Source organism: Rhinolophus hipposideros (assembly GCF_964194185.1).
Source record: "Rhinolophus hipposideros genome assembly, chromosome: 10".
Taxonomy (NCBI): domain Eukaryota; kingdom Metazoa; phylum Chordata; class Mammalia; order Chiroptera; family Rhinolophidae; genus Rhinolophus; species Rhinolophus hipposideros.
In genome coordinates this window covers 6,045,881-6,073,411 of record NC_138056.1, presented here as the reverse complement: position 1 = coordinate 6,073,411, position 27,531 = coordinate 6,045,881, and the positions used below count along the sequence as shown (strand labels likewise).

General features: G+C 56.6%; 3 protein-coding genes across 16 annotated transcripts; all 3 read left to right on the top strand.

Moving 5' to 3' along the window:
• Window positions 1-5,703: 5,703 nt before the first annotated feature.
• Window positions 5,704-7,315, top strand: ZNRD2 (zinc ribbon domain containing 2; the record flags this gene model as incomplete). 2 transcript variants are annotated; one of them, XM_081065138.1, is made up of 4 exons in its annotated part: window positions 5,704-6,116; window positions 6,213-6,364; window positions 6,497-6,581; window positions 6,972-7,315. In XM_081065138.1, the coding sequence occupies exons 1-4, from the start codon at window positions 5,915-5,917 to the stop codon at window positions 7,313-7,315; spliced, it is 783 nt and encodes a 260-aa protein (XP_080921264.1). In that variant the 5' UTR covers window positions 5,704-5,914. The 2 variants fall into 2 exon arrangements, with proteins under 2 accessions (XP_080921264.1, XP_080921263.1); XM_081065137.1 differs by having other exon boundaries at window positions 5,714-6,364.
• Window positions 6,972-9,733, top strand: FAM89B (family with sequence similarity 89 member B). Its single transcript, XM_081065139.1, has 2 exons — window positions 6,972-8,505; window positions 8,918-9,733. Exons 1-2 carry the CDS (start codon window positions 7,978-7,980, stop codon window positions 9,194-9,196), a joined length of 807 nt encoding a protein of 268 aa, XP_080921265.1. The 5' UTR covers window positions 6,972-7,977; the 3' UTR covers window positions 9,197-9,733.
• A 1,900-nt stretch (window positions 9,734-11,633) lies between these two features.
• On the top strand, window positions 11,634-27,446 carry EHBP1L1 (EH domain binding protein 1 like 1). 13 transcript variants are annotated; one of them, XM_081062238.1, is made up of 21 exons: window positions 11,637-12,017; window positions 14,661-14,718; window positions 14,925-15,020; window positions 15,376-15,429; window positions 15,521-15,699; window positions 15,777-15,919; window positions 16,401-16,436; window positions 16,525-16,593; window positions 16,681-16,843; window positions 17,010-17,754; window positions 19,174-19,350; window positions 19,800-19,957; window positions 20,046-20,094; window positions 20,518-21,153; window positions 24,838-24,907; window positions 25,031-25,086; window positions 25,170-25,293; window positions 25,569-25,668; window positions 26,356-26,429; window positions 26,531-26,645; window positions 26,756-27,446. In XM_081062238.1, exons 1-21 carry the CDS (start codon window positions 11,914-11,916, stop codon window positions 26,853-26,855), a joined length of 3,306 nt encoding a protein of 1,101 aa, XP_080918364.1. In that variant the 5' UTR covers window positions 11,637-11,913; the 3' UTR covers window positions 26,856-27,446. The 13 variants fall into 13 exon arrangements, with proteins under 13 accessions (XP_080918359.1, XP_080918364.1, XP_080918367.1 ...); XM_081062241.1 differs by lacking the exon at window positions 16,401-16,436 and having other exon boundaries at window positions 17,010-17,175; XM_081062240.1 differs by lacking the exon at window positions 16,401-16,436.
• The last annotated feature ends 85 nt before the right edge of the window (window positions 27,447-27,531 follow it).

Here is a 27,531-nt window from a genome sequence, read left to right as displayed (position 1 = left end):
TGGCTGAAGTTACACAGCCAGTCCACGGCAGAGCCAGGACTCAGACCCAGGCTCCTGGTGCCTCGTTAGAGGAATTGGCTGGACAGGGTGGCCGCAGCCGGCATAGGAGATTAAGTTTCGGGAGGCAGCAGAGCTCAGCTCTTGTGTTCTGACGTGCGCTTTTCCTAGCTGCATCCTGTACCAACTCTGTGACGGGAAAGGGCTTCATCTTCTTGCCTCCATCTCCTCATTTTTAAACAGGGAATCAAATGAGCTGACATTTAGCAGTCCTTAGTGGATGCTGGACACATAGTAAGTACTCAGTATATGTTAGGTCTCTTCATTAGTATCTGGGTCTGGGAGCCATGATAGGCTGGCTGGTGGGAGCTGGGCTGTGTGTGGGGAGAAGAAATATCATGGAAAGAGGACTGACTGTGCGCCAGGCTCTGTGTCGCCTCTCTGAGTTCTGAATGTCTTTGGGAAGCTTCTAGGCTCTGGGTGTGTGTGTGGGGGGGGGCTGCTCATAATTCTAAAGATGAGGGTTGGAAGATACAGAGACCTGGAGGGGACGATTTGGCCTTGAAACATCTCTCTCCAATGGCACTTCACAGGAAGTGGCTGTCACCGAGCCCCTCTGATGTGCCCTATACTGTGATGAAGGGCACTGAGAGATGGGCACACTTGATGAATCAGAGAGGATCTTCAGCCCCACTGCTCTTCTCTACCTTCTGAACCAGGAAAAGTCCACTAGTGAGAATTAGGCTCTAGACGTACACTGCCTGGGTGGAGTCCCAGTCCTGCCACAATCTGGCAGGGTGATCATAGAATCTCACCTTGTCCAAGCCTCAGTTTCCTCACCTGCAAACTGGGGATTGATGATAAGACCTAACTCAGTGTTGTCCTGAGAATGAAATGAGAGAAGTCATGTAAAGCTCTCAGCGCACAGTGCCTGGCCCAAAGAAAACATACACCAAAAGTTGGGTGTTATTATTTTTGTCACTATATATCATCTGGCTCTTTCCTGTTTCACAGAAATGTCAAGTCAATTCACATTGCAGTGAAAAACAAGAAGGAAAGCTGACCCCTTTTCAAAGCCTGTTAGTGTGAAAATACAGTCATATAAGTTATGATTTTCAGAGCCACAGCTACATGGCATAGGCCACTCATTACCACGTGAACCTAACTTCCAGAAGAGGCAGTCATGGGGGCCTGTAATTGAGCTGTGTGTGAATATACCACCACTGCGTGTGCTATCACTCAGGAATCGGCCTAACTGCTGCCATGTCAACAGTGCCACAGCTCGGGACAGGTGTTGGGCTGGCTCATGGGAGGATGTGCTAAATCCTTTGGTGAGGAAGGGGTTGGAAGAGCCCAAGCCCACTGCTTCCCAGTCAACTGGTCTGCCTACCATGACTGCTGTAAATTGGCTTTACCACCAGCAATCCTGGGACCCTCCATGTGCCCACCCCTGTAAAGGACTGGGGAGGACTCAAAAGCATAGAGTCGGTGTGGGGACAGAGTCCCAGAGAGCAGATTCCAGGCTCTCAGCCTTACATGGAAAGGTGCTGGCTCGGATAGTAGATGGCTGTCAGTTGTGACTAGTTGGCCATCGGCTGTTACTGGTTAGCCATTAGCCACTGATAACTGCCATGGCTGAGCTAGCAGGTGCGGATTGCAGTTAGCAAGTGGGGTCGGTTGGCAGAGAAGCGGACGACGGATTGCAGATCATGTGGGTCCAGCTTCCTCTATCTCCAACCCCGCCGCCAGCGAGAATATAGTGGTATGACTCCTCTATCTATGGCTCCGTGGGTGTTCCTTTTTGGCCTCACCATATCCTGTGTCCTCATGCGGGGAGTGGGACCAGAGACCCTGCATGACAGTCATTTACTTTGTGCCCACTCTATGATAGTGGGCACACTCTCTGGTATGATTGCCATGTCTGGTATGATGATGGGTGCAGGCAGAAATGGAGACAATCTGGGCAGTGCAGTCTCAGTCAACAGCTTGATTCCTGTCAGTCTCATCAGAGAAAGGGCTCTTAGCATGGGCATCTACATAAGTAGATGGGCATCTAGAGAGTTTGATCAGCGGTGATTTGTTTCCACAGTTAGCTGAAAACATTGCCATCCAAAGCGCTCTGTTGGGTGGCAGGGATATTACTGACGTTATCTATCTCACATATGGGGACTCATTGACTCAGCAACCACAACCATATTGCTTTCCAGGAGCTGCAAGGTTCACACCCGTTGGCTGATGGAGGTTTGAGTTGGTCAGTCTAGGTAGAGGTTTGTCAATTTTTGTTGATCTTTTCAAAGAACTAACTTGTGAGTTAGTTGATTTTCTCTGATCTTTATTATAGCCTTCCTTCTGCTGGCTTTGGGTTTAGTTTGCTCTTCTTTTTTCAGTTTCTTAAGGTGGAAGGTTAGGTTATTGATTTGAGATTTTTTATTTTCATTTATAAGAATTTACAACTATAAGTTTCCCTCTAAGCACTGCTTTGGCTTCATCTCATAAATTTTCATTTCTGTTAATCTCAAAAGTAATTTCTAATTTCCCGTGTGATTTTTTTTCTATGACTCATTAGTTATTTAGGAGTGTGTTATTTAATTCCCACATACTTGCGAATTTCCCTAATTTCATCGTGGTCTGAGAACATAGTTTGTATAATTTCAACCCTTTTAAATTTATTGAGACTGCTTTTATGGCCTAACATATAGTCTATCCTGGAGAATGTTCCAGGTATCCTTGAGAAGAATATGAATTCTGCTGTTGTTGGGTGCAGTGTTCTAAGATGTTTGTCAGCATTTGGGCTTGACTTGCACAGCTGGGACTTTTCTTTTAAAGGAGACCACCTTGAGAGAGGGTATTTCTGTCCCACCGTCATAATAACATCTCTTGATTTTACTTTGTTTTAATATAAGGGCCAGGAGAGTTGTCTAGGGCTGTGGAACTGATCACAGGAATTTATGTAAATTTCTTTGGGTCATTTTTATCAGCATTGTAAGCCCAAACTAAGACAACAAGAGCTCGAAGAGTAATCATTGCCTCGTCTATGGTTTCCTATGGGAATTTGTCTGTTTCAAGGAAATCTCCCTGAGAGGGACAAAGCTCCTTTACAGCAGCCAGAACCCACTGGGGGAAAAAAACTGAATCCTTCTACTGTTATCTCGGAATGGATATAAGGTTGGCGTGATAGACTGTAGGAAGAGCTGAGCTGTAAGATGGCCCAGCTGTTGTCATTCTTCCTTACCAAGTATCACATGCCCTGTCCCTTATCTCCCAAGTGATCAGCCCAAGTTCTAACGATTCATCTGGTTTTTGTCCATAGTGGTAGTGAATTTCTCTTCATTCAGATTTAGTGTGTGTGTGTGTTACATCTCTGTAAATGCTGTCTGAAAAGGGATGAAAACTTCTCTGCTCCCAGGATGAGTCTTAGTACTGGCTGTCACAATGGGGCAGACCGGCCCCTGGCTGACTGCCAGGCTGTGAAGAGCTACCCCTCCACTCCCCAACCCCACTGAGAGGACAGTTAGCAACAACCAGGGCAATGGCTGCTAGCTGACTTTGAACCTACTTCTCGGTACTTGGTCTGCAACTACCTCCCTCATTCCTCCTTGCAAACAGGATGTAAAGTCAAAGACCATTTATTGCTTGGTAGATTACACGGTTTGGTTAATGTGTGTGCTGTGGAATCCCTTGATCTTCCATCAAAAGCTATTAATCTGCCTGTGAGGTCCTCATCATTCCTCTTACAGAAAAACCATGTTTCTGTCAGCATCCCATCCTCACTGCCAAAATTGTCAAGAACTGTAAAAGGTCTCTTTCACCTTACTTTCAAACAGGTTAGATGACACAATTGCATGGATGCTGGCAGAAGACCTAAGATTTCTAGGTCAGAGACTTCATTACTCCCAGCACAGCCAACCTTACTAATGTGAGCATATTCGTGTCACTTCCCCTTAGCCTCATGTCTCATGAAGGCAATTCAGATGGACTCGCATGGATGCCTATACACAAGCTGAGTTGTGTTCTAGGAGAGGAACTTTGAGCTTAGGGCACCCAAACATTTTCTAATGGCCAGTAAGTTGCCCGTCCTTTGCTCTAGCGGTGACCACACGCTGTTGTCCAATGCTGTCCACTATACAAACATCCTGGGAAAGAGAGTCCAGAACAAAAGTAGTATCTCTGCTCACTAGACCTGCATACACTCGAGACTATCTCCTAGCACCTCTCTCCTCATATCTCACAGCAACCCTGCTAAGTCGGTGTGATTGGCCCTGCTTTACAGAGGAGGTATTGAAGTCCAGACAGGTGAAATAGATTACTCCAGGTGACAAGCCAGTAAGTAGTAGATCCAGAAGCAAACCAGGCCTGCCTGATTCCAGGCCTGTGCTTGGTCCAGTCTCCTGCAGAACTTGAAGCAGAGAAAGGCCCTGAGTGGAGAAACGTGACGCGAATCCCCTTGAGTAGTGGGAGAGGAGGAATGCAAGGACCAGATTTGTAGGACCTTGGAGGCCGTAGTAAGGACAATGGATTTTGGTGTAAATGTGATGGGGCAATACCAGAGGGTATTAAACAAGCGAGTGACAGGATCTGATTTATGTTTTAAAAGAATTACCCAGTTCCCTGCTCTGTAAAACGGAGATAACAGTAGTACCTACCCCATAAGATTGTCATGAGAAATAAATGAAAGGGAATAAATGGGAGGATAAGTGTAAGGGTCTTAGTTGGTGCCAGGAAGAATAGACTGTGGAGTGGATATTGGCCACAGATGACACAGAAGGGTGCACTGAAGAATTCAAGGTGGGGCTGGGAACTGAAGACAGTAAGGACCTGGAGGGTCTGTGCATACCTGTTAGAGTTCAAGAATCCCTCTAGTCAGCTTGGCAGAGCTGACCTGGGGTCAGGTCCTAAGTCAGATACACTGCTGCTGAAGAGCCTGCTGGTAGATGGAGAGAGTGAAGAGGGGCACAGGGCTCTTCAAGTAAGCAGGTGGCAGCAAGACTCAGAAAATGGCAGTTCCAGAGAGTCTGTGAAGAAGGAAGATGGGGCCGGGAGGAGGGCACTCAATCTTCAGGTAAGACTGCAGAAGCATGTGCTTGTCTAATCAAAGGAGGAGGTTGCTGATGAGATTATGGAGATCTTAAGTCCTAGCTCCTTCTCCACCGCCCTGTTGTACAGCCTTGAGGCACTGCAGGCTGCACATCTGGGAAACACTGCCTGCCCCATCTGGCTTCTCTAGACCTAATAAGGAAGAGGATGTGTGTAGAAAAGAACACAGAAGAGAAAAACATCACCAAGACCAATGTTAGGGAGCACTAGTAATTTTAATAGCCACCCACCCAAGCAAAGCATAAGGGTCACAGGCATATGTAATAAGCCCCTCACCCCCACTCTCCAGCATGCATTTACTCAATTGCGGCTGCTACCGGAACTGTGCATGTCCAGTAAGGCGCTTTTCGGTCAGCAGGTTTTTTGAGGGCTTAACTTCAAAAGTTAGCGGCTGACTTTGCATCAGCCGCAGGCCTTGGGATAGGGGAGGGCATACTGAGACACCAAACATACAAATAGGCTGAAAGGGGTAAGAAGCGAGAACGCTCCTCGCCTGGCCAGCTTTGGGACTAAAGCGAGAAGTACTGAAGCCTGAAAGGGCTCCACGCGCGCGCAAGGGGCCGTTTGTTATTATCAAGGTTGTTGTGATGACGCCACGGCCCCGCCTGCCCCTGGTCCGGCCAGTGAAGAAAGGGAAACCCCAAGGAAGGAGGAGGCCAGCCGGGATTTCTCGAGCCAACTGGTTCCCTCCCTTCGCGGTGGGAAGGAAGGGCGACCCTGAGCAGTCACTTCCAGATCCTGCGACCTGAGCGGAGTTACCACGGAGACGTCTCTCCCCAAGCGCCGCTAGTCGAAAGTTTTTGTCTACCGGGCAGCCGCTGGGATGCACGAACTGCGCAGAGCCAAGCTTGCGGCAGATACGCCCTACTCTGGGCATTGCGACGTCCTAGGAGCACTCTGCGCGTCATTTCCGCCCTCACTCTGCCCGACGTGGAAGGGGCGGAGCCGGCGGCAGGCGCTCTGCCTGCGCGTCACTTCCGGTGTGCCTAGCGGCGACCACGGCAACATGGCTCTGAACGGCACTGGTGAGGACTTGAGCTGCGGGGGCCTGCGGCTGCGGGGTACGGGAGGCAGCCTGCTTCGGCAAGAGCCCCCGGTGCCTTGTGCCTCTCTTCCCCCAGAAGTAGACGATTTCTCCTGGGAGCCTCCGACCGAAGCGGAAACGAAGGTGCTTCAAGCGCGACGGGAGCGGCAGGATCGCATCTCCCGGCTCATGGGCGACTACTTGCTGCGTGGTTACCGCATGCTGGGCGAGACGTGCGCCGACTGCGGGGTGAGTAGAGACTTGGGACGTGGGGTCGGTGATGGGTCCGCGGACTAGGCCGCACGGCCCTTCCCCAGTTCTACTATCTGGACCCCATTGCCCAGAGTCTCACCCCTACTCCCTCTGTTTTCTGTCCCCTAGACGATCCTCCTCCAAGACAAACAGCGGAAAATCTACTGCGTGGCTTGTCAGGAGCTCGACTCAGACGTGGATAAAGATAATCCGGGTGAGGGGCCAAGTGTGCTTGGTGGAGAAGCGTGGTGACAGAGGCCTGGGAACAGTAGGCCTGGGAGGTGACAGTGGAGTCTGTGGGTGGGGCTTTCTCCTTACAACTCTAGAGAGGAGCATTCATTCAGTAAGAGCATTGGAAAAGTACTTCCTGTGTGCCATACCCTATGGAGAGTCAGCTCAATCAGGCATAGTCCTGATGGAAGAGATGAATCAAGGGCATAAGTAAATCTGATACAAAGAAGATAAGGAATGAGTTGTCTTGTAGAGTGGCAGGGTAAACATTTCAAGCACAGAAAAAGCAGAGTAGTGTAGAGAGTAAGGAGGTGGCTCAGGGCTGAGGTGGGCCAGGCATCCTGACCATTCCACACACTTTCTCCTTTCTTAGCTCTGAATGCCCAGGCTGCCCTCTCCCAAGCTCGGGAGCACCAGCTCGCCTCTGCCTCAGAGCTCCCCTCAGGCTCTCGGCCCACCCCTCAGCCCGCAGTACCCCGCCCAGAGCACTGTGAGGGGGCTGCAGCAGGGCTCAAGGCAGCCCAGGGGCCGCCCCCTCCTGCTGTGACTCCAAATGCAGACGTCCTGGCCTGCACACAGGAGGCCCTGCTGCAGAAGCTGACTTGGGCCTCAGCTGAACTGGGCTCTAGCACCTCCGTGGAGACTAGCATCCAGCTGTGTAGCCTTATCCGGGCTTGTGCTGAGGCCCTACGCAGCCTGCAACAGCTGCAACACTAAGAGACCCCCTCATGAGAAAAACCCTCTAGAAAAACAGCTGTTCCTTTCGTGTGGTTTATTCCTTTCTTGATTCTGAGTGTGCATGCCAGCCCCAGTTCCACTCCGTCTTCCTGCTTCTGGCCTCTCACCCCACCACTATCTGCTCTCCTTGACGTCCTGAGAGATGAGTTGGGCTTGTTTCTGCTCAGTTTCCCCACCCAGAGGATGAGGGGGAGGGAGAGGGCTATGTGATACTTGCCTCCTCAAAGGCAGGAACAAGAGGGATGGGCTTCTGCAGCACCTCTGCAGTCTCCTCTGTCATCCAATGCTCATTCCCCAGCCTTGAGTGAGATTGGGACTCCAGTCCCTTTGGTAGTTGCTTCTTCCCTGAAGCATCCTGATACCATCATCCTTTCCCATCTCGTGCTCAGGTGCTCAGACACTGACAGGGCGTCAAGTTTCACATTAGGGACCAAGTATAGATTTACCCCACCCAGTCTCCTGACCCCCACTTTTAGATCCTTTTCCTTGGGAGTTATAATTGGGCAGCATAACTAAAGTGCTGGGGGAGAGCATAAAGAACTGTGAAAGAGCCTTGCCCGCCGCTTTTGGCCTCTTCTCTGCTCACTTTTTCCGTCTCCCTTTTGTCTGTGCCCCATATCCCTTACTCTGCTTTCCGCAACATGGGGCGACCGGGTCCCACAGCCATTGCCCTTTTAAGAGAGGCTCCGCCCATGCGGAGGGGGTGGGGCAGGGGTGGAGTCGGAGGCGTCCGGGAAGGAACAAAGCACGGCCTGCGGGCGGCGGCCGGGCTCCGCCGGAGCAGCCGCGGGGTGCGGGCCCCGCGGGTGGCATCCCGGGCGGAGCGTTGGAGGGAAGGAGGCGGCATATTTGTCCGAGCCGGCCCAGCCATGAATGGGCTGCCCTCGGCCGAGGCGCCTAGCGGTGCAGGCTGCACGCTGGCCGGGCTCCCGCCGCTACCGCGCGGCCTCAGCGGTCTCCTTAACGCGAGCGGGGGTTCGTGGCGGGAGCTGGAGCGCGTCTACAGCCAGCGCAGCCGCATCCACGACGAGCTGAGCCGTGCCTCCCGCGTCCCGGACGGGCCCCGCGGCGCCACGGGCGCTGCCAACACGGGACCCGCCGCCGGTCCTCCCGCTCTGCGTCGCCCTGTCAACCTCGATTCGGCATTAGCGGCGCTGCGCAAGGAGATGGTTAGTAGCTGGGCCCCGGGCCAGGGGTTGGAGGGGAGGGCTGCTGCCGAGCTTGAGGGTCCCCGGGCGGAGCGGAACACAGAGGCGCGAAACCAGGAACATGTGGCCTGGGTCTCAGAAGACATGGAGAAGCCGGGTGGGTGAGGGCACATGGTAACAATAATTATAATTAACGTCTATGGCAATAGTTGCCATATATTTTTAAATGCTTTATGCGTCTTATTTCATTCCATTTTGCTAGATGAATGTTACAGATGAGGATCAGTGACCTGTCTAAATAGTCACAGCTTGCAGGTGGCGTCTATGTCCACAAAAACTTCTGCTTAGAAAATGTGAAGAGATTGGCTAGGGCTGTGGCTTGGGCTGAGGGTGGCCTGGACCCCAACCCCAGCCCACCCTCAGTCTTTTGCAGGTGGGGTTGCGGCAGCTGGACATGTCCCTGCTGTGCCAGCTGTGGGGCCTGTATGAGTCAATCCAAGACTATAAGCACCTGTGCCAAGACTTGAGCCTGTGCCAGGACCTGTCGTCCTCCCTGCACTCAGACAGCTCCTACCCGCCTGATGCTGGCCTATCTGATGATGACGAGCCTCCTGATGCCAGCCTGCCCCCGGACCCGCCACCCCTCACCGTGCCCCAGACACACAATGCTCGTGACCAGTGGCTGCAAGACGCCTTCCACATCAGCCTCTGAGGAGTTGGGGGAGTGGGGATTGGCAGGGGGCATGTACCCATGCAAAAGGCTCAGAAACTCACCCCTCTGCAAGTACTTAGACTATAGTGCCTGCTTTCCCTCGTACCACCTCACCTCACAGGAGGGCAAGGCCTGGGTCCTTCAGAGGCATAACTGCCAACCCCCTCCAGTCTTGGGTTAGCTGGCACGGGGCAGGCACCTGGGCCACAGCCTCTGCCCATGGCACTGGACTTCCACTTCTCCCACGTGTGCACCCCAGCTTGGCCAACCTTCAGTCTGGTACTGAGGCCCAAAGCATCTTGCGCTCTCTTTGGCGTCTCTGGGATTGGGATGAGTGCCTGGCTCCCACCTCCTTTTCACCTATTGCTGCTGTTGGCAGCTGCTGGCTCAGGAGCATCCCACCTCTGGTCCTAGACAAGGGCTTCAGGACCCATTCCTGCACCCACCCACGGCCGGGAGGGCCATGGCTCCATGCTGGATATTTAAGTTGAGGGGCCATCCTCCTGGACTCCTAGATAAATAAATACTCTGAGCGTTCCTGTGTTCTGATTGCTTGGCTCTGAGGCGGGAAGATAGCGGTGTTTTTGGCAAGTGCGGGCCCCCCTCTCCGCCGGCAGGTGGCGCAGGAGTCTCTGAGTGAGAAAAAGTCTTGGCGGTGGCGAGGTGCGAATCCTTCCTCTCTCCGCGGGGTTGCGGAGCATTCCAAGCTGGCCCAGCCTGGGCTGCGGTTGTGTGACTGCGGACGAGTCACTTCCCTTCTCTGGTCGGAGGCCTGGGAGCCCAACACCCCTCCCCACTCGCCTTGGGCTTTCCTGGCCCGCCGGGAAGGAAGGAGGAGGAGCCGCCCGTCTTGAGGAGAGAAACTTTCCACCCCGAGTGAGGGCGGAGTTGGGGAGGCACAGGAAATGGGTGGGCCCGAACCCGCGGGCCAAGGGGCCCCTTGGCGGGAGAGGGGAAGGCGCCTCCGGGAAGAGCCTGGGACCTACTGAGTGAGCTATGGGCCTGGTGTCCCAGGCCTCCCAGAGGCCAGACAAGCCCTGAAGGAGAGATGAGAGCAGAGCCCCAGGCTTTGGTGCATAAGACGGGCTGTGAGGGGTGATTAGGGTCCCAGACAACCCCCATTCTGCACTTAACCTCATACAGACCGCATGCTTCTGCCTCACAGCACTTGGGACCTTGAGAGTTGTAAGTAAAAAGCTTTCTCAGAGGAAACCGAGGGCCACACTGCTGGGACTGGGAACCAAACCCGGGTGTCAGGCCCACGGGAGGAAACCTGCACATTTGGGGACGATGGGTGCTCAGACCTCCACCTGCACACACAACAAACGACCCCACAACTTCAGAGACTAAAAAAAAGGCCTGGAAGTTACACACTTAGGTTTTCAGGCTGCTCATACCCATGATCTGCTTTAGTCACTTGCCTTCTGGAGACAACTCGGCTAGCAATCCCACCAGATCAGACTCCTGTTCAAACCGAGTGTTTATCAAGCACCAGGCCACCGTCCATTCACAAACCTTGCATAGCGTTGTTGCTGTCAGGGAGGAAACGGGGCTGCTGTGCTGCCCTAGGACAGTTCTCTAACTTTGAGCCTGATACCTGCAGGGCGGGTGGATAGGCAACAGGGCTCTAATCTAGGTGTGAACAGAGCAGGGAACGCCCTGGGCAGGCTTCCCAGGGAGAGAGAGTAAACACACACATACTTTCCCATCCATGATAACGGGTTCCACTTGAAACCTCACAAAATCAGCCAGGTTCCATACTAAATGCAAGGTTTCCTTGTACAAATACAAATTTCCAAGGTTTCACTCTCTCAATGACTGTGTACAAGGTGGAACTATTGTTATTTGTATTTAACAGAGGTAGAAACTGAGGCTCAGAGTGGTAGTGCTTTGCCCAAGGTCACACACTTGTTGGAAGTCAGGATTTGAACGTCCAGCTGCTTGTGACATTGGGATTATCTTCCTACCTGACAGCTAAGGAATCAGGTTCCAAAACTGGCAAAAGGGTGCCCACACGTAGAACCACCCAGGTTGGTCCTGACTCTGGTTAAAATGGGGTGGTAACAGGAGTCTGCCACCCCAGTGTTGAGGACAGTTAGCTCTGGCCCGCACACGCACTGTGACACTGAGTAAGTCTCGTCCCTTTCTTGGGTCTCTGTTTCCCAACCTGTGAAAGGGGACCACCAGTACGTATCCCCCAAGGCTGCGGGCCAGGAAGGGAGGCAGACCTGGCAGCGCTTGCGAGGGCTTCACCAAATTGCTGGTTGCTCTCTCTCAGGCACGCGCATCCACCCCGCCTCGGGGCGCAACCAACTGGTGCTGTGGTCGTGGAGTCCCCACCACCCTGCAATCGCCGCGCGAGGCCCCGGAAGCCCTGCCGCCCCGCCCCCGCACTCCCGCCCGGCCCCCGCCCTCTCTAGAGCCCCGCCCGCCTTCCGACGGGGGTGCGGCTCCAGGAAACGGCGCGGTCGCCACTCAGGGCTCCTGCGACCCGACGCTCCCCAGGCGACCCCGCCGACTCAGCCAGACCACCAGGCGTGCCCCAGCGGCGGCGGCGGGGACAGCAGCCCCGGGGCCGAGCCTCGGACACCTCTGCACAGACGGGGCGGACTGTGCGGCTAGGAACCCGGGAGGCCATGGGGACCTGGGCCGAGCCAGCGGTCGCGAGCCATCGGGAGCTTCGGGTCTGAGGAGCGGGTGGCGGGGCGGCGGGGGCCATGACCTCGGTGTGGAAGCGCCTGCAGCGCGTGGGCAAGCGGGCCGCTAAGTTCCAGTTTGTGGCCTGTTACCACGAGCTGGTAGTGGAGTGCACCAAGAAATGGTGAGTGGGAGGGAGGCTTGGGGGATACCCTAGACTGGCTGGACTCCCGTCCGGCCTTTGGAGCCTGAGAGAACCCTGCTCCCAGCCCAATGGCTAAAGGGGCCCCTACCCCAGTTTGGGCCCTGGTATCCCAGGCACAGAGAGTCAGAAGGGCCCTTGCAGCTTGTGGGACCCCTAGAGTTGGGGAATGTCGGAGCTTTGGGGGAGTGGAGGTTAGGACTTCCGGACCGAGAATCTGTCTGTGCCCACACTTCCCTCAGCTGCGCTCAGGGCCGGGGGAAGGGAGGCCTCATGTTTTTGGCCAGAGGGGTGGTTCAGGGTAGCACCAGGAAAGGCAACAAGTTTTGAGGTGTGTGGGCCGAAGGGCTGGGACAGAAACCTCCATGGACCTCAGTTGAGCGCAGAACAAGGATGTTGCTCCCCCTCCCCCCCACTTGTTGAGCCAGAGGAACATCCCCCATCCCCCCACCCCCCTTCAGCCAGACTGGGCTCTGGGAGGCTGGATTCATCTCCACAATGTCCTTAAAAGGGGAAACTGAGCACTGGAAGGAATAAGGAGGGAGGTGGCGGGGAGCGGCTTAAAGGGGCCTGAGGGCCTAGGAGGTTGTGGGTCGGGGAGGAGACGCCTGGCATGGGCAAGGTGGTGGGGTGGGGAGAGATAAGGGGGTGCAGACCCAGCCTGGACTGCTGAAGAGCCCAGGGGCATCTTGTTCACATGTCCCCATTGCAGCTGCCCAGGCCCCTGCGTCACACCCTAAATATATGTGCTCATGGGTGTCAGCTTCCCTTGGCTGGATTAGGGCACAGCTGTGGGGACCTCACCCGCCAGGCAGGGGCTAAATTTAGGCTCCCAAGAGGAAGGGCTGCCGGGGCAGGAAGGGACCATGGGGTCCAGTGGGAGGAGGGTGAAAAGGAGGCTGGGGTCACTTGGGTAGCTGCCATACCTCTGGTCTTGACCGAGCCCGCCAGAGGGCTGTTCACTCCATTTGGCAAGACCTAGAGAGGTCAGGGTCTGGCTGGGGTAACACAGCACAGGGTTGTTACTTGAACTGTGGCTTCTGGCTTCTGCCTTCCACCCCTGCATCCTGGGTGAGGCCAGGAGGACAGCAGGCCTGGTCCTGGAGAGCAGGCAGAGGGTGTGGGCAACGTCAATTCATCTGAGTCACGGGGTACAGGCAGCACCTTCTGGGCTTCTGAGCCTGGAGCCCAGGCTAAGAAGCTGCCTCTGCCCAGGTCCCATCTCCCCAGGAGGACGTGCCCAGCCTGAGTCAGGCTGCCTGGCCAGGCCCCGCCCTCCCTAGTCACCCCTTCTCTACTTCCCCTTTCTGGGAAGGCCCCATAGATCCCCTTGGTCAGCTATGGGCTGCAATTTGGGGTTGGGGAGGGGAGTTTGGCTCCAGGCCAGAGGGACCTAGGGTCAGCTATGTGACCTTGCCTGGCCCGGAACCTCTCTGGTCCTCAGCATCCTCGGGGGTTGACAGGAGAGCCATTTTATCTTGGCTCCGCCTCCAGAAAGGCAGTGAACTGGGTGAATCCAAGTGTCCTGGCATGGGACTGGGTACAGGCAAGGAGGGCTCTTATGCTGCGCTCGGCCTGATGGTCCCCTCAACCATCCCCCCCTCCTGGGCAGCAGTTGGACCCTCTAACCCAAAGGTGCCCTCTCCCTCCCAGGCCCAGCCATGTGTTCCGTGTTTGGGACTGGGTCCTGTGCAGGCCACTTTCTTCTCAGTTTGTCTCTGTCCCCTCACATCTCTGCCTCTCTTAATCTGCCTCGGCAGATGCTATTCAGTTTAGATATCACCTTCTGGAAGTTTTCCTTGATGCCCCTCAGGGGAGACAGGGTCCCGGCAAAGCTAGGGTCCAGGGCTCTGGGTTTGAGAGGTGGAGAGCATGGCTGACTCTCGGGGTCCCTAACCCCAGCAAAGGATTGGGCATGGAAAGCCGCGGGAGGGTCTCTAATAAGCTGTCCCTCTGCCTCTCTGACCACCTCTTACCATCTATCCCTCACTCTGACTTCAACCTCAGACCTGGCACTTACCGCTCCCTCTACCTGGAGCCCTCCTCCAAACCCTCACACAGCCCATTCCTCCCCGACCCATGTCTCTGCTCCCACACCAGACCTCAAGGAGACCCAGGTGGCTCTCTCCCGCTCCCTGAAGTCAGCTTGTTATTTTCCTTTTTGATTGGCACTGTTCCACCTCTGTTTTCCTCAGCCCCAGAAGGGTCTTGCTTCCCCTTGGCTCTACTCTGCCCCCAAACTGGGCTGGGTTTATGGTATGCACTCCACAAATATTTGTGAGTGAATGGACTTCTTTTACTCGACGTGTGTCTCTCCTCGTGTGTCTCTTTCAGGATCCTTGTGTGTTTCTCTGTAGCTCTCTGTCTATACGTGTGCCTGCTCTCTGTACGTCTCTGTCTGTGTCTTCCTTTATAACCCTTGCTGACCCACATGAGGCCTTTGCCCTTCTGCCCTGGGCCCCACCCTACCTCAGCAGCCCCACCCTGTTCTTTGTGGCCCCAGATAAAGGGCTGTCCATGCCTCTCCTGGCGGAGGGGGCTGTGGGTAGAAGGAAGACCTGGGAGGAGATAGAGGGGCTGGGTGGCCTGACTGAGTAGCCCCCTTTCCTCTCCCACCCCGCCCAGGCAACCAGATAAGCTGGTGGTGGTGTGGACCCGGCGGAACCGACGCATCTGCTCCAAGGTGGGGGAGGTGTCGACTGGGGTCCAGGTTGGGAGTGGGGCCAATGAAGGGGTGTGGGTAAAGCAGGTGAGGGCTGATGGGGGCGTGGAGTCAGGTTCAGATCAGAACCCACAGAATGCAGAGAAAGATGGGATCAAGGTTGGAGAAAAGGGCAAAGGGGGAGGGGAGAGTTAAGATTGGGAGAGGACTCAGACTGCTCGTTGTAGGCCCACAGCTGGCAGCCTGGCATCCAGAACCCATACCGGGGCACCGTGGTGTGGATGGTACCTGAAAATGTGGACATCTCCGTGACGCTCTACAGGGTGAGTCTAGCCCTCCACGTAAAAGGGACTGGGTGGGCGATTCCAGCCCCAGGCAGCCACAGGGGTCCTCTGGTGGGTTATCTATCCCAATAGTAAAGAACAGAGGAGTGAGACCAAGAATTGCAGCAGGAGCCTACTCGGCATGAGTGGCCAGGAGGTCCCCTTGGAGGAGGTTGCAATTACCCGCCACATGCAGCAGGAGAGAGAGCCGGGATAAGAAGCTGGGGGCATCCCGGGCAAGATGGACCAGCGTGTGTGCAGACCCTAACACAGCACCTCCTAAGCCAGCGCAAGCTCTTCTCCCTTCACTGCTGCCCCAGTAGCCCCTGTACTAACCAGTGTCCCTTTCTCCCAGGACCCCCATGTGGACCAGTATGAGGCCAAAGAGTGGACGTTTATTATTGAGAATGTGAGTGACTGGAGTGGGCTGGGGCCTGGGGTCTCAGGGACTTGGGCAGCACTCGTGCTTATTCCCCCACCCCTTCCCTGCCGGCCCACAGGAGTCTAAGGGGCAGCGGAAGGTGCTGGCCTCGGCTGATGTGGACCTGGCCCGCCATGCGGGGCCCGTGCCTGTCCAAGTGCCTCTGCGGCTGCGGCTGAAGGCCAAGTCCGTGAAGGTGGTACATGCGGAGCTGAGCCTCACCCTTTCGGGGGTGCTCCTGCGGGAGGGCCGTGCCACGTGAGTGCCTACCTGCCCTCTTGGCCCCAATCTGCAACCTGTGACCCCAGCCCTCACTCCTGACCTTTGACCCCCAGGGACGATGACATGCAGAGTCTTGCGAGCCTTATGAGCGTGAAGCCTAGTGACGTGGGCAACTTGGACGACTTTGCTGAGAGTGACGAGGAGGAAGCTAATGGTCCAGGGGCCCCTGAGGCACGGGCTCATGTCCCCCAGCCAGGTGGGCTCATGTCCCCCAGCCTGCTGTGGGTTTAGACCACCAAGACCTACGGAGGGTGGGTGATGACCCAGGCCATAAGCCACTTGCCATGTGGGGGCAGGGCCAGCGTGTGACGGGAGCTCACTATTGCCCAGGCAGCCCCAACCTGCTCTGCAGCCCTGATTATCTACACTTGGCCCCTGGTCCTGTGGTGGCCTGGGTCCTTAGCTAAGTCCTGCGGGATGGGTTCCCAATGCCTCCCTGTACCCCTGGCCCTCTCCTCACCCCTGAGTGGGTGCCTACCCAGCTCTGTCCCTGCCCTATGATAGCTGGGCCAAAAATGCAGAGAGGGGCTGCTGTGCAGTTTCACTACGCTCACCACCCACCCTCATGCTCAGTCCCTAGTTTCTTCATCCCTCCCTTTTGCTTGTTAAGGCTGTTTTTCTGTCTGTCCTGTTCTCTCTCTTTTTCTCTGCATCTATGGGCCTGTCTCTTCTCGCAGGCCGGGGCGGTGCCCTGAGGCTGGGGCATTTCCCAGGTAGGCCCAGCAAGCTCGTTGGACGGACGGGGTCAGACCTGCAGGGCCCTGATCTGGGCTGACCCTGTCCCCCAAAACTCTTCCCCAGATCCTTCTCGGGAGCTGAAGACACTTTGTGAGGAGGAAGAGGAGGGCCGAGTACAGCCCCAGCAGGCAGGTGAGGCTCAGGCTGGGGCTGAGTGGGGACTGGACCTCCAGTCACAGGTCCTAGGCCTCAGTGCCCCCTCTCTTCCTTCCTCCCCAGTTGCCAGCCCTTCTAATGCTGAGGATACCAGCCCAACTCCTGTGAGTGCCCCTGCACCCCCAGCCAGGGCCTCCCGGGGCCAGGGGTCAGAAGCAGCTACTATAGCAGGGGGCCAGGTGGGGCCTGCGGCCCCTAGGTCCCCAGGAACCCCACCAGAGACAAGGTGAGTTTTGGAACCAGCCCCTCCTTCCCCTGCCCACTGTTAGGATGCTGCACTCCCCCTACCAACCTGCCTTTCCAGTGCTCCAGCAAGCTGAAGGGTGGGGGTTAGGGCTGAGAGTGGGGGGCCAAATGAATCCCTCCAACGCCCCCTCCTGATCTCTCTTCAGGTCCTCAAGACAGCCAGCCCAGGACATGGCTCCCACCCCGGCCCCTCGGCTCCGGAAAGGCTCTGATGCCCCCTGGCCCTCAGTCCCCCAAGGGAAGAATGAGGCCTCTAAAGCTTCAGGGGCTCCCCCAGCGAGAGTGGGTTCTGCTGGGGAGACCCAGGCCCAGGCAAGCCCTCAGGAAGGGACAGAGGCCCAGGGAGCCAGGTCAGGCCCAGGCACTGAGGACGGAGGCTGCAGAGACTCTTTGGGAGGGCAGAAAGCCAAGGTTAAGGAGGGAACCATTGGGGACAGGCCAGAGGCCAGTGGGGTGGGCACTGAGCAGGGGTCAGGAGTCAGAGGAATGAACACTAAGAGGTCAGAGGTCAGAGCAGGGGAGGCTGAAGAGAGTTCAGAAGTTAGTCAAGTGGATGCCAAGCAGAGGTCAAAGGTGAGGCATGTGGACACTAAGGGACCAGAGGCTAAAGGGGTGATGTGTGAGGAAAGATTCAAGGGGACACCTGAGGCCCCTCCAAGGGGATCTCAGGGGAAGATAAGGGTCAGGACCGGGGATGAGTCTCCTATAATCCAGAGCCCACCCCCAGCAGAGCCTGAAGGGTACTCTGGGCATCTCAGTGACCCCAAGGGGGTCAGGGCTGCTGCAGGCCAGGGGAGAGAGGGTGCAGAGGTGAGGGGTGGAGCCTCTGGTGTTGGGGGGACACGCCTGGAGCAGGGTCCCTCTGTTGGAGCACCAAGTACCAGGCCCCAGGTGAGCAGGTACCAGGGGGCCCCACCAGCAGCTGACCAGGGGTTGGTGTCTAAGGATCTGGGAGTCTGGGAGGCAGAAACTGGGGATTTGAGGGTTATGGGAACAGAGACGGGGTTGGCAGAGTCAGCGGTTTGGGTGACCCAGGAGACAGAAGCAGGGGGATCAGGGTTCCCAAAAATAGAGACTGGGACAGCAGAAACTGGGATATTGGGGGCCCAGACAGAGGTAGCGAGATCAGGGGTCCTGGAGTCAGAGGCTGCTGGGATGGCAGAACCTGAGGAACTGGGGACCCAGAAAACAGAGGTGAGGGTGTCAGGGACCCTGGGGGCAGAGGCTGGGATGGCAGAGTGTGAGGTACTGGGGACCCAGAAAACAGAGGCTGGGGGTTCAGGAGTTCTGGAGATAAAGACTAGGATGTCAGAGACTGAGATATTGGGGACCCAGGAGATACCAGGGAGCTCAGGGGTACTGAGAATAGCTGAGAAAGCAGAATCTGCAATATTGGGGGCCCAGGAAACAGAGGTAGGAGGTTCTGAGGTGCTAGAAATAGAGGCTGGGAAGGCAGAGACTGAGATATTGGGGGCCCAGGAGATACCAGGGAGCTCAGGGGTACTGAGAATAGCTGAGAAAGCAGAATCTGCAATATTGGGGGCCCAGGAAACAGAGGTAGGAGGTTCTGAGGTGCCAGAGATAGAGGCTGGGAAGGCAGAGACTGAGATATTGGGGGCCCAGGAGATACCAGGGAGCTCAGCGGTACTGAGGACAGGAGCTGAGAAAGCAGAATCTGCAATATTGGGGGCCCAGGAAACAGAGGTAGGAGGTTCTGAGGTGCCAGAGATAGAGGCTGGGAAGGCAGAGGCTAAGATATTGGGGACCCAGGAGATAGAGGTGAGGGATTCAGAAGTCTCATTGATAAAATCTGAGATATCAGGGACCCAGGAAACAGAGTTAGGGGTTTCCCAGGTTCCAGGGTTTGAGGCTCAGACTGCAGAAGCTGAGGAATTGGGGACCCAGGAGATAGCAGCTGAGGGTTCAAAGATCCCAGAGATGGAGAAAGTGGTGGGGGATTCAGGGGTCTCAGGGCCAGAGATTGGAAGGGCAGAGGCTGAGGGACAGGGGACTCAACAGACAGAAACTACAGTTTTGGAGGCTAATAAGACTATGATTTCAGGGGACCCAGAAGCAGAGACTGGGCTCTTGGGGACCCTCATAGATGAGGCTTTAAAGGCCCCAGTGACTAAGTATGGAGTTTTAGGGTCCCAGGGAACAGAGGCAGAGACTACAATATTGAGGGTCCAGGAAGCAGAGGCTGGGGTTTGGGGGTTTTCAGAGGCCAAGTCTGGGGTTTGGGGGGCTCAGGAAACAGAGACGGAAGTTTTAGGGCCTCCTGAGAACCAGTCTGGTACTTTTGAGGCCCAGGAAGCAGAGGCTGGGGTCTCAGGAACCGAGAAGGAAAAAGAAGCTGAGGGAAGCCTGCCAGAGGCCAGCCCGACTGAGGCACAGGTGGTCAATGGGGCAGGGGCTGGGGTGCCCAGGCCCTCAGGGGCCTCTTCCCCAAAGGAGCCTGAAGAGGACAGGAGGCTGCCGGGCAGCCAGGTAGGGATGGGGGCCGCCGAGGGCCCAGTCTTTTGCTTCCCACTAACCTGAGGCTGAGCTAACGGCGGCTCTGCATGGACCCACCTGGTCGATCGGGGTGGGGTGGGACGGGCTCAGCTTCAAGGAGCCCCCTCACCCCTTCCTCTCTCAGGATGCCCTGGCTCCCCGACCCCTGTCTTCCCTGGGCTGCATGGAGCGGGACATCCCTAAGCGGATTTTCTGGGCTGACCTGAGGTGTCGCTGCTGGTGACCTCTGATCTTGCCTGGGGGCCACTGACCTTTAGGCGACCTTGGTTGATAACCCCAGAGCTGGAAACCCTTTTGCCTGGCCCCAAGGCTCTGGCTAGTGGTCTCTCGTGACCCCTGCAAACCCAGAGCTGGCGCTGTTCTATGCCCAGGGGCAGAGGGTCCCATATTCACATTTCCTAAGCCCATCCCTGTGTCGCCAGGCACAACCTGCCCTGGTCAGCTCCAGCCAGTCCCTACTGGAATGGTGCCAGGAAGTCACTGCTGGCTACCGTGGCGTCCGTGTCACCAACTTCACTACATCCTGGCGCAACGGCTTGGCTTTCTGTGCCATCCTGCACCGATTCTATCCAGACAAGATGTGAGCTGCCAGAGGGGGTGGGAATGAATTGGGGAGACTGCCAGGAGGGCAGTGGGAATGCCGCCTCTGACCACTGCTCTCTCCACAGCGACTATGCCTCCCTTGATCCACTTAACATCAAACAGAACAACAAGCAGGTGAGAGGGGGATGGAGCAATGCTTGGAGGGAAAGATGGTCTAGAGCCAGGCCTACGTCCAAGATGGGATCCGTCTGTCTGTAGGAGAAGAATTTGTGGCCTGGTGGGCCTCATCTGTGGCTTTTGGAAGTTCTGCCACTTTTTACCCTTTTGGTCTTTTAAATTGTTTGTTTTCCTTGGTTTAATTTTGTTTTTTTAAAGCATATTTCCACCAGATAGTTTTTCCAAAACCAGCCTTTGGTGTGTGGTTGCTGGGTAACGCGAGGGCGGGCCCTGTTGCTATAGTTCTCCCAATAGGAGGGTGAGGGCGTTACTAGGCAAAGCGTAGCTTGCAGGTCGCGGGGACCCTGGGTGGTCAAGGGCGAGGTCGCGGCGTTGCTGGGTAACTCCCGCCACCGCTAACCACAAGCACACCGTTCCTAGGCCTTCGATGGCTTCGCGGCTCTGGGCGTGTCGCGGCTGCTGGAGCCAGCTGACATGGTGCTGCTGTCGGTGCCAGACAAACTCATCGTCATGACGTACCTGTGCCAGATCCGTGCCTTCTGCACGGGGCAGGAGCTGCAGCTGGTGCAGCTGGAGGGGGGCGGCGGCGCCGGCACGTACCGCTTGGCCAGTGCCCAGCCCAACCCGCCCGACCACCTAGACGCTGGCGGCTTGGCGCAGAGGCTACGCGAGCACCGGGCCGAGGCACCCGAGGAGCCCAAGGAGGCCGCGAGCCATGCGGACGGGCCGACCCCGGAGGTGGCCTCCAAGGACCGCGGGACTGAGGCCTCCCAGGAGGTGCGCTCTGCAGAGGCCCCAGCCGAGGGCCCCGGAGCCCGAGCTTTGGTGCCCCCAGCGGAGGGGCTAGTGAATGGGGCCGGAGCGCCGGGTGTGGGGGGCGGCGTGCGGCTGCGGCGGCTGTCAGTGAATGGGGAGGCCGGGCCGGTACCCCCGCCCCGGGCGCATGGTTCCTTCTCCCACGTGCGCGACGCCGACTTGCTAAAGAAGAGGCGCTCGAGGCTACGGAACAGCAACTCCTTCTCGGTGGACGACCCTGACGCTGGAACCACGGCTGCGGTGAGCGCCTTCCTGTGGCACGGGGTCAGGGGTCGTAGGGAGTAGGGCCGAGAAGAGCCCCAAGGGCAGAGCTGGCAGGGTCCTGGAAGCTTCAGGGAGGGGGACTCAGCTGGAGCGGGGAGGTGCTTTCTGATCAGTCACCTTTCTGAGCCGATTGACTGGTGCTTGCAGAAGAGTCTTCTAGAGAGGTAGTGAGCTCCCTGTCAGGGGCCACAGGACAACGAGGCCCTCCAGGGCCCCCTAGCGGCTGTAGGGGCAGGGTCCTGGCCTTTGCTTCCAGCCTTGGGATATGTGCTCGTGGGTTTTAGGCTTAGCACCCAGTTCGTGAAATCATGGGCTGCAGTAGAAAGTTCCCAGAACATTCCAGGTTATCTGCACTCAGCTCAGCGCTCTTTGGTTGGGGCGTTTCTTTCCTGGCAGGTGGCCCCTGGTCAACCAGCAGCCACCAGCTGCCCTGGAAGTTGGGGCATGGTTTCTATATTCAAGGGGGCTGTCCAGGGCCTCCCAGCCCCAAGATTCTCTAACTTGGGTCTTTAACTCCAGATGCTGGAGACAAATTTCTTCTGTAATAATAGGAGATTGGTGATGGGAGACCCTGTTGGGCACCCATGTTCCCCCATTCCCTGCAGGTTTCAGGTCAGAGTCTCCCAGGGTGTCGCATAGTCACTGCACTGAAGGAGAGATGGTCCCAGAGAGGTTAGGGGTTTGCTCGAGGACTCAGAGCCACTGCAGTTCAGGCCATGGGCTTGCCAGCTGGGGTTCCACCCACTGCACCGTCCTGCCTGTGGTAGCAGGTGCAGCTGTCAGGCCACTCCAGTCCTCCAGCTGCCTGAGAATGACCCCAGAGTTCCGAGAAAAGGGCAGAATAAACTAGCAAAGGTTTTCTGGAAGAAGCAGCCATTTGAGCCAGGTTCCTAGGATGGGCAGGTTTCCCAGGGGAAAAATGGGAGTGGTGGTTTTCAAGTGTAGGGACCCACACAAGAAAAAATGTGGCAATAGGAAAGCTCAAGTCTCATGTAGGGACCTGCCGGGCATCTCCTGTGAGGTTCGCAAGCAGTGATGATACCCTCTTGGGGAGCAGGCATCCTGAGTGCAGGGCCAGAGACTCAGCGTTGAGCCTGTGATGACTGACAGGGAGGGCCCCAGAGGCACCCATAGGAGATGTGATAGACAGGAGTCGGAGGAACACAGCCACCCCCGGCCTGTCTGTTGGTCCCTGGACACAGCCTTATTAATGTGTGTAATTGGCTCTTTAAATCTTAAAGAGGAGGCTCCATCCTACAGTCTTCTGGGCCAAGTCGCAGCATCTGGTCCTTCTAAGCCAGATCCCCCGCCGGCCCTTGTCCCACAGGAGATATTTGACCCATGGGACTGGAGGGGACTCCTCGTTTGTCACTCCCACCCTTCATGTGTTCAGTGGGAGAATGTTGGACCTGTCCTTGCCCTTGGGAGTTCTCAAAGTCCTGGAATGGGATGAAGACAGGAAACTTGAATCTGGGGTGGGGCTGAGGCGCTGCTATGAAGAGGGCAGCATGCCTCTGGTGCAGCCCAGCAAGGCTTCCTGGAGGAGGGGCCACACATAAGGGTGTAGAAAGGGGAATTTGGGTCAGACATGAGGAAGTGTTGGAATTCCCATCAGGGCTGGTGTGAGTAAGCTCAGCTGCTGCTGAGGTTGGGGTTTCTGTACTCTCCTGCCTCTGCATGCCCTGGCATTTGAGCTCTTGCTGTGTGCCTGGCCTGCCCCCACAACCCCTCATTGACTCCTCAGGATGACCCTTCCAGGGAATGACCATTCCATTTTGTAGGTGGGAACATTGAGGCTCAGGTTGATGAAGAGAGAGGCAAAGGAGTTGATACAGGTTCTGAGCCTGAACTCTTAAATGGCGCCCTCTACTGGGCCCAGCACTATTGACTGGCTCTGTGACCCTGGTAAAGGCACTTAACCTCTCTGTGCTCTTTTCCTGTGGATGAGAGATAAATAAATGTATGAAAGTTCTTTACAAAGTGGCCTTGAGGCACCACTTAGGGGTGTCCTCTAAAAAGGAAGCTGTGTTTTTCCCCAGATGCCTTTCTTGAGTACCTGCAACCCCAGGTTACTCAGGGCTGGGATTTCTCCCCGTTTTGTGTTCAAGGATCCAAACAGAGTCCCAGCCCAGAGACAAACAGCAAATTGATGGCCAAGCTTGGGAACAAACCTTTGGACTAGACAGCCCTAGGCTGTAGGCCAGGCCCTGTATAAGCCTCTTCTCTAGCCCTCAGTTTCCTCATCTGTAAAGTGGGGATGGTAGTCGTCCCTGCCTCCCATGGTTGTTGGGAGAACTAAATGAGCCAATGCATGCACGTGTTCACCACATGAATGCTTAATCGGTGTCAGCCATTATTATTAATCAGTGTACCCTGAATGCATTGTCTGGGCCCTACCCTGTCTGCAGGGGCTACTTCTGGTCAGGGAGACGGGTAACTAACAGTCATGACAGGGTGGGTGGGGGGTTGGAGCTGTGATGGGGGAAGCCATGGAGGGAGCATCTGCCCAGCCTGGGGCTCAGGAGGCTCTTCAGGCTGGCATGAAGCTCAGGGAGGGAGACAGAAAGTATCATGGGAGCCTGAAAGGGCCTCTGGAGGAGGTGGAGATGAGCTGGGTCATGAAGGTCAAGTTGGTGTCCGGCAGACTCCAGGCTGAGGAAGCTATTTGGGGAAGTGAAAGTCTATGACTGGCTGGAGGGTGGCATCTGGGTGGGGCTCGGGGTAGTGAGAGTTGAGCCTTGGCCTTGGCAATGAGGCTAGGGGCTGAAGTAGGTGTGGAGGTTTTAGGAAGACCCGTCAGTTGTGGCTTTAGGGTAAAGTCAGCAGGCAGGGCATGGATGGTAGCTGGTGAGGAGGCCACTGATTTACCAGGCCAGAGAGGATGGCACCTGAGCCAGGGGAGTCCAGGGCTGCCTCTCAGACAGCTACAGGGTGGCGTGGACAGTGGGGTGGCTCAGCCTCTTCTCCCTGCCCTGTGACCTAGAAAGGTGGCCAGAGCAGGAGCCATCAAGGGGGCCAGGCTATCAGCTGAGCTGAAAGTTGGGAGCTCCCAGGGCTGACAGTCCCAGCGAGTCTCCAGGGGTGGGGCACATCCGTGGCCAGCCCTGTCCTTCCAGGCTAAAATTTGTAGGTCTGGCCAACCTGCCCTGTTTTGAGTGTTACATGAAGTGGAGAAGTCTCCAGACTTGGGAATTGATAAGGTGGGAGGGTGCCCCCTTTTGGCCAGGAGATGGAGGTGCTAGCTCAGGATGACCACATCAGGCCCGCTGGGTGTGTCACCGTGTGGGCCCCTAGCCATGATGGAGATGCCAGCATGAGGCGATGGGAATCCGAGATAGCCTGAGGGAACTCCATGGACACAGGGGCAAGAGAGGGAAGGAGAGGCCCCAGCTAGGCCCTTCATAGCCTTTCCTCCCTAACTCTCACCAAAGCCCTGTGAGACCCCAGGAACAAGGACGATGAGGCTCAGGGAGTGGGAGTGGACTGGCCCAGGACCACAGGGCCAGGGAGGTGAAGGCTGTAGCCTGCCCTTGAAGAGGCACTTTCCCTAGAGGGGGTGGGTGTGGAGTGCTGTGCACGCAAGACTGGAGAGACATCTGGGTGGACCGAGTGTGGAATTGGGGAAACTCTCTAAGCCCTCACGGTCTCCTTCCTCCACAGGAAGGCCTGAGCCCTGATCCCAGCCCTGCTTCCAGCCCACCCACAGCCACAACCCTGCAGCAGCCCCCAGGTGAGTAGTTTTGAAGGGGTGGTGACCCAGCTCAGCTCAGGCTACTCATAGATCCTGAGCGGGGGACGTCTTCCCAGAGGCAGGTGTCAGTTGGGGGTGCCTTAGCCTGGTCTCTGTCTGCAGGTGGGAGTACAACATTGGAGGAGCCACCCCCAAGCCCAGGGGAGGAAGCTGGACTGGTAAGGTGGGCTGAGGTGGGAGGAGCTGATGGTTGGGCACTTCCTAGGTGGGGCCTGGCCTGAGCTCCCCTTTTCCCCGCCAGCAACGGTTCCAGGACACAAGTCAGTATGTGTGCGCAGAACTGCAGGCCCTGGAACAGGAGCAGAAGCAGATAGACGGGCGGGCAGCAGAGGTGGAGACTCAGCTGAGGAGCCTCATGGAGTCAGGTAGGACGGGCATCTGCAGCCCTCTTCCCAACACACACCACCAGATCTGCTCAGCTCTGCAGCCTTCCTGACCGTGGGAGGAGGCAAGGCTGGGGTCATCATCCCCATTCACAACCCGGCACGCTGAGGCCCTGAGCCCAGAAGCGGCTTGCTGGAGGCACAGCTCTGGCTTCTGGGATGCCGCAAGGGAGCAGGCCTCCTCCCCAAGCCCCAGCTGTGCTGCTCCTGACACCAGGGTCAGTGGCAGGCCTGGTGACTCTCCTGGCCCGGTTCAGGTGCCAACAGGCTGCAGGAGGAGGTGCTGATCCAGGAGTGGTTCACACTGGTCAACAAGAAGAACGCTCTCATCCGGAGACAAGACCAGCTGCAGCTACTGTAAGTGCCGGCTCCTCACTGTCTGTGCCCCACCCCTAGCCACCCAGAGCCCACAGAGCATGGAACCTCCACTACTTTGGTTAGGGCTATTCACTGCTTTCTTTTTTCTACGAAGATCTTATTGAAAAATTGCTCAGCCATCTTAATTTTTTTTCTAATTTGCTGTATGAAGTGTATACGTCTTAAATTGGTACTATTTTTACTACTGAGAGAAAAATATGGTACAGGCAGGTTGGGGCTGAGTGCCCCAATTTGACCTTGCTCCTCAGGAAAACCCAGGCCCAGAGAGGTCTGAGTTGGTTTCCCAAGTGGGGTCAGCAGCCACTCTGGCCATCATCACCTCTGCAATCCTGAGTGATCGAGGCATTTAGCCTCCCTTTTGCATTTTGAATTTTTCAGAATAACTTTAGTTTAATACTTGCTGTTTATGAGTAATGTTCATGCAAATAATCCCACTGGGTTATTTTTTAAAAACAAAGGTGGGTGGGAGGAGACAGTATAAACATGCAGCAATTGGGAACAGTTGGGACAAAGGAGATCACTCCAGGGTATAGCTCTGCCCTCAGCCCAGCCCTCTGCAGGAACTGGTGGGGAAGTGGGATGGGGGCCAGGGAGTGGTCGCAGCCCTGGGCCCTCCCTCGATTCCCCTTTCCCTGACCTGGCACCACCGCCCCCTCCAACCCCCAGCATGGAGGAGCAGGACTTGGAGAGGAGATTTGAGCTGCTGAGCCGGGAGCTACGGTCCATGCTGGCCATTGAAGGTGGGAGATGGGGGCCAGGTGGGAGATGGGGCCTTAGGGGCTGGGGCCCAGGACCGGGCAGGGGCGGGCGCCTCCTGACCCTCTGCTTCCTCCACCCTCAGACTGGCTGAAAACGGCTGCGCAGCAGCACCGAGAGCAGCTTCTGCTGGAGGAGCTGGTGTCGCTGGTGAACCAGCGCGACGAGCTGGTCCGGGACCTGGACCACAAAGAGCGGATGTAAGTGGGGCCGCGCTGGGGGCCAGGGAGCGTCTCGGGTCGCAACTCCCGAGGAGTGCTGGGCCTGGCACGCCGCTAGCTAGGGCTGATTTGCACCGGTTCCCTCCTAGCGCGCTGGAGGAGGACGAACGCCTGGAGCGCGGCCTGGAGCAGCGGCGCCGCAAGTTGAGCCGGCAGCTGAGCCGGCGCGAACGCTGCGTGCTGAGCTGAGGCTGCGCCGCCGTCGGGGAGTCCTCAGCTTTTCTGCTGCCCCCGCGCCCCCAGCCTGCGCGCGGGACGACCAGGCCCTCGTGCGGCCTGTAGGGGCCGCCATAGTCCCTTTACTGAGATGGGTTGGGCTGCCCCTCGGCGCCGTCCGGCCGTATTTATTTGTCTGTGTGAGTGTCCGCGCCTGTGTGAGTGTCCGTGTGTGTGTGTGTGTTCGCGTGTTCGCGGGGCGGGGGGTTCCCGGAGCGCCACGCAGACCGCCTCCCCGACTGCAGGGCCCCGGCGGCCAGCCCCAGGGGAGCATGATGGCTGTGAACTATCGCGCCCCACCCTCCTCCGCTTCCTGTTCCTTGTGAGCAATAAATTTGGACAAGTCTACACCAGCGCCCACCCTTTCTCAGGACAGCTGGGTTTTCAATAGGCGGAAGGGGTTGGCGCTTAGGCTGATAAGGTTGTCTGCGATCCTAAACGGGGCTGTGCCGACTCTGCGGTTCCCAGATGGCAGCGGAGGCGGTACCTCAGCCTGGGAGGATGATGGTGGTTTGGGTTGATCACTATAGGGAAGAACCACTTCGAAAGAACAGACGAAAGCACATTTGGGGTTGTTGCCCGTTTTATTTTTTATTAACACATTATTCCCTGAGGTGCTCACTTCCATCCCTCTCCTCCCGACTCTAGA

Coding starts and splice junctions, on each gene's coding strand:
- FAM89B (XM_081065139.1), top strand. CDS start 7,978: ATGGGGCGACCGGGTCCCACAGCCATTGCCCTTTTAAGAGAGGCTCCG. Junction 8,506..8,917: donor CGGCGCTGCGCAAGGAGATG/GTTAGTAGCTGG, acceptor AGTCTTTTGCAG/GTGGGGTTGCGGCAGCTGGA.
- EHBP1L1 (XM_081062232.1), top strand. CDS start 11,914: ATGACCTCGGTGTGGAAGCGCCTGCAGCGCGTGGGCAAGCGGGCCGCT. Junction 16,844..17,009: donor GGAACCCCACCAGAGACAAG/GTGAGTTTTGGA, acceptor ATCTCTCTTCAG/GTCCTCAAGACAGCCAGCCC. Junction 20,095..20,517: donor TCAAACAGAACAACAAGCAG/GTGAGAGGGGGA, acceptor CACCGTTCCTAG/GCCTTCGATGGCTTCGCGGC.